Source organism: Hibiscus syriacus, unplaced genomic scaffold (assembly GCF_006381635.1).
Source record: "Hibiscus syriacus cultivar Baekdansim isolate YM2019G1 unplaced genomic scaffold, ASM638163v2 tig00112491_pilon, whole genome shotgun sequence".
Lineage (NCBI taxonomy): Eukaryota > Viridiplantae > Streptophyta > Magnoliopsida > Malvales > Malvaceae > Hibiscus > Hibiscus syriacus.
In genome coordinates this window covers 1,604,588-1,608,936 of record NW_024063344.1, presented here as the reverse complement: position 1 = coordinate 1,608,936, position 4,349 = coordinate 1,604,588, and the positions used below count along the sequence as shown (strand labels likewise).

The following is a 4,349-nucleotide window of genomic DNA, read 5'->3' as shown; positions in this document are numbered from 1 at the left end:
ATCATGAGAAAAATTGAAACAGCTTCCTGCACTGTGTATACCTACAAGATGGTGACGAATTTTGGTGCATCAGTTCTTGGCCCTTCAAGAGATCGGTACATGTATAATATTTCAACGTCATCATCCATCTCCTCCTTATCAGCAGACCTAATCACTTCAACTACAAGGCGAGGCATAGCATGAGCAATCTCCTGGCAACCATGGCGAGTCAGGCTACATGAGGACATCCAAAGGAACCTCATGTTGTAGTACTGATGCAAACCAGAACGCAGAGCTACATCTCCGAATGGGCTATCTCTAATCTCAAGCTTCTGCAATTGTGGACAGCCCTCAAGCACATATTTCAGCCCCATGTCACTGTTTCCAGCAAAAGCCACCGACAATGTGCGTACCAATTTCCCATGTCGTCCAATGTAGCCAAAAGCTTTATCTGTTAGTAATCCAGATACAGCAAGACGAGTGAGCTTCTTGCAGTTCATAACAATGGCTCCAAATCCATCATCCATGGGTTCTCCAGTCACATGATCTGCCCTATGGCGCCCCATTATGCACAGCCGGAAAACAACAAGATCAGGACAGTTCTTGGACATTGCTATCACAGCTGCATTAGTCATCCGCTGGCAAAAATATAGAATAGATTGCAATTTACGACAACCTTCCGAAATAGCTTGGAGGCCAACTTCAGAAACAGGGCCATCACTATCTTCTCGAGGATCGACAGGAAAAACCCGAAGCTCACATAATTCCTTGCATGTTGCAGCCACAGCTTGAAGCCCTTCATCACATATTGAATCAAGAACCTGCACAATGAAAGCTAAAGTCAACTTCAAAGACCTAATTTCTTCAAAAAGTTTATAGAATAAAATATCGATTACGTACCGAGAAGACCTGGAGCTTGTGGCACTTGCTTATAATTGGTTTAAGCTGTTCTGCAGTGATGTTAGCATAGCTGAAATTTAGAGATGTTAGATTTGCACAAACAGGGTATATTGCAGGCAGATAATCCGGAACTATTTCCCTAAACCCAGAGAGACAAACTAAGGATTTACAGGCAGCAAATGCATTTACATAATCTGGTTCTTGATCACCTTGCCCTGCAATCTCCAACAGGCTAAAGGACCCTGTCCCAAGGTGTGTGAGCTGTGGAGCTCGAATCATCAGGTGATAAAGCTGCCCAATTGAAACATACCGATTTAATCTGAGCTTCTTAAGTAAAGGAGACCTAGCCACCAGCCTTTCCAATGCCTCGAAATTTATATGGCATTCCACACAATCAAATATCAAGGATTCAAGATATGATTCATCGTCGGGAAAACAGGATATCCAATCTGTCTCATCATCTATAACCTCGGATTCGATCAGATCAAGCACCTTAAGCTGTCTGCAATTATAGAAATACATCAATCTGACTATCCATACCCAATCCTCAAATTCTCCTTTCATCCATTGATACGATACGTTATAAAACTCAACATATTCACATCCCAGATCATACTCAGATCAAGGAAAATCATAAACAGGTCTTAAAACATTCAATCTACAAACACAACGATCAGATCAAAAAATATATATCAATATAGCGACAAAAAATTTCAACCTTATACTAAATTAACCAATAACCGTTACTCCTTAAACACCAAAAACAGATCTAATCAGCCAGTTATTGGTAAATAATAAGCATTATCAACAGCAAAAGAAAAAACAAAGAAGAATACCTGCACTTGTTAACGAAAATAGCAAGGCCACTAGTTCCGAACCCATCACAGCAAACGAGGACGAGTTCCTTAAACCCTAAAAACAACTCGGCAAGTGTTGCCAGATCATCATCCGTCACGGACATGCGCTTCAAGTGAACTTTTTCCAGCCAAGGGTAAGCTTTGGCCAGCGCCAGCGCCCAGGGATTGAAGTGTGCCCCCCAATCGCGCGGCATCAGGTTGAAGTCCGCGAACCTGGGCTTCCCTTTCAGGTGAAGAGCCCTCACCCTGGTGAACCTGGCCATGGCCCGAGCCGGCGAAACCGCGTAGCGATTCCCAATGAACAGCTCGTATCGAGTCAGCGCCTCGACTCGGTACCAAGACTTGCAAACCAATGAAGCGGCGTTTCGGTCCCGCTTCGACGTCAGGAAGTGGAGCACGTTCTCCAACACGTTCTCCAGAACCTGATCCGGGTACGCCGGCTGAAACTCTGGATGACCCAAGCCAGATCCAGTAGCGTTGCAATCCCGCGCCATGTTAGAAACGAACTCGATATCCAACGGCGGAGAGTGCTGCCTCTCGTCGTCCTCAGACATTTTGCTCCGCCCTGTTGTCTCACACAACAGACAACGAAAGGAGGAGAAAGAAGGCGATTTTGTAGAGCACGCGCGGCCTTGGGGTCTTAAAGACAACCTTCCCTCTCTTTCTTTTTTTATTTGGGGTGAGAGATGAGATTGAGATTTGAGCTTCTTAGATCATGGAAACATGGATTCAATTTCAAGGAAATAGTAGTAGTAGTAGTATTTTAAAGTTTTTTCTTTTTGGGCGTCTTTTCTCTTTCTTCTCAGCAATTGGATTATCGTGCCTCTTTCTCTCTCTGTTTCATCTGCAATATCCAATGTCTCTCCACACATATCCTCCATTATCTGGGATTTTTTCTTACAAGCTTCTGTCTTTTTAATCTCTTTTTTTTTTCTTTTTTTTCATTAAAATAATTGTTAGTTTTAGACAGCAGTAGCTACTACTGGTTGGTAAATAGTTCTTTTGTCAACTTGTAAAAGTTTGTTTGGGTTTAATTTCTTGGAGACAACCCTTGCTCTTTCATTTTATTCGCAGACTACATCTTCTACTTTTTCCAATTTTATTTTTCAACTCAGTAATTGGCACATGACTTACATTACTATTAAGTCAGAAAATACTAAAATATTCTAAATAATTAGCTTTTATTTCTTTATTTAGGTTTTATGCGATGAAATTTTATAACTTTCTTCTCTCATATGTTTAATGATATTATAAGAAAAATAAAGTAACATTTTGTTCTTAAATTTAGTATATTTTTCATGTTGATTTTTTAACTTGATAATTTTTCATAAATTAATCCTTGAATTTGGATTCTATTGAGGATTAAAGTGTGTAATGAGATCCAAATTACGGACTCGATTAATAATATGTATCAAGCTTAGAGATAATATGAATAGCAAAATTTAAGAAATAAGTGATGAAAATAATCAAATTCGAAAGACTAAATGTTAGTCATAAAAAATGTATCGTGCATATATTTTTTAGAGGTTATTCTATATTTACTCAAATATGAAGGATTGATTTTTAAATAATCCCCTATAAATTGTGTCCCGCCGGCTCTACCTAGCCAAAGACATTTGTCAGCTTAATTACCTAATCTCAAAAGTGGGGGAACTGCTGGATGGAGAAGCAAAGACTGACAGCGCGTAGGTGGCACTGTAATTTCATTTCCCTCTCCACGTGCTCCATACCCGCGTGTTCAACACTTGCCGGCGTTTCCCTTCTCGCCGTCTTTCTAAAGCGTATTTATTTTCTACCACAAAAGATTAAAAATACTAATAATGTAAACCTCAAATCTTGCCTACATATAAATTCTTTAAATTTTAAAACCATTTAAAAAAAGAGACAATAACTTTAGTGATCGAAAATATCTTATAATATATGATTTTAACTAATTTTTTTGGATTTACGAAAATGACCAACAAATTCACAACGCGAACTCCAATTTCGCAACTCAGTTTTCAAATTCGCAACTTGATTTCTGAATTCGCAACGCGAATTTTGTTTTCTCAACTCGATTTTCAAATTCGCAACACGAATTTTAATTTCGCAACAAGTTTTAGTTTCGCAACACAAATGTTTTGGGTATATAACTACGCAGCAGCAACAACTCATAACCTAAATCCCTAAATCGTAACTCATTTCATCTCCATCTATCACTCTTTCCAACGACATCCGTTCTATATCCAACGACATCCTTCCCTATCTCTATTTTTTTTACATAATTTTATTTCTATATAAGTTTTCAATGATTTCTCTCCCAAATTATCAACTATCAACTTAATAAAATGTATGTTTTTCTCTAAGTTAGTGATGATATGTAGTTTATCGCTCGTTTATTTAGTAAATTAATTTACAATTTGTAGAATGAAATCATCTAATGTTGATCATGTTTGGATATATTTGTGTTTTGGAGGGTCATGGGAGAATGTTCATGGTGTTTTACAATATATGTCTTTACCCATGAATCTTCAACTAAAACAGTCATTAAAAAAGTTAACTTATGAAACTCAAATGTTACGTGTTGCAAAGAAATTGAATTTAAGCCTCTAAGTAGATTTAGGCTATCTTATC

At 38.3% G+C, this 4,349-nt stretch overlaps 1 protein-coding gene across 1 annotated transcript; it reads right to left on the bottom strand.

Moving 5' to 3' along the window:
• Window positions 1-2,625, bottom strand: LOC120180311 (transport inhibitor response 1-like protein). The gene is made up of 3 exons (XM_039185663.1): window positions 1,716-2,625; window positions 880-1,381; window positions 1-800 (listed from the first exon to the last, which is right to left on the bottom strand). The coding sequence occupies exons 1-3, from the start codon at window positions 2,288-2,290 to the stop codon at window positions 42-44; spliced, it is 1,836 nt and encodes a 611-aa protein (XP_039041594.1). The 5' UTR covers window positions 2,291-2,625; the 3' UTR covers window positions 1-41.
• Between the last annotated feature and the right edge of the window lie 1,724 nt (window positions 2,626-4,349).

What these genes read in the sequence shown, in the direction of transcription:
- LOC120180311 (XM_039185663.1), bottom strand. Translation starts at nt 2,290, where the DNA reads ATGTCTGAGGACGACGAGAGGCAGCACTCTCCGCCGTTGGATATCGAG. An exon ending in ATTTTCGTTAACAAGTGCAG is followed by an intron (nt 1,382 to 1,715) that starts GTATTCTTCTTT and finishes CTATAATTGCAG; the next exon opens with ACAGCTTAAGGTGCTTGATC. An exon ending in ACAAGCTCCAGGTCTTCTCG is followed by an intron (nt 801 to 879) that starts GTACGTAATCGA and finishes TTCATTGTGCAG; the next exon opens with GTTCTTGATTCAATATGTGA.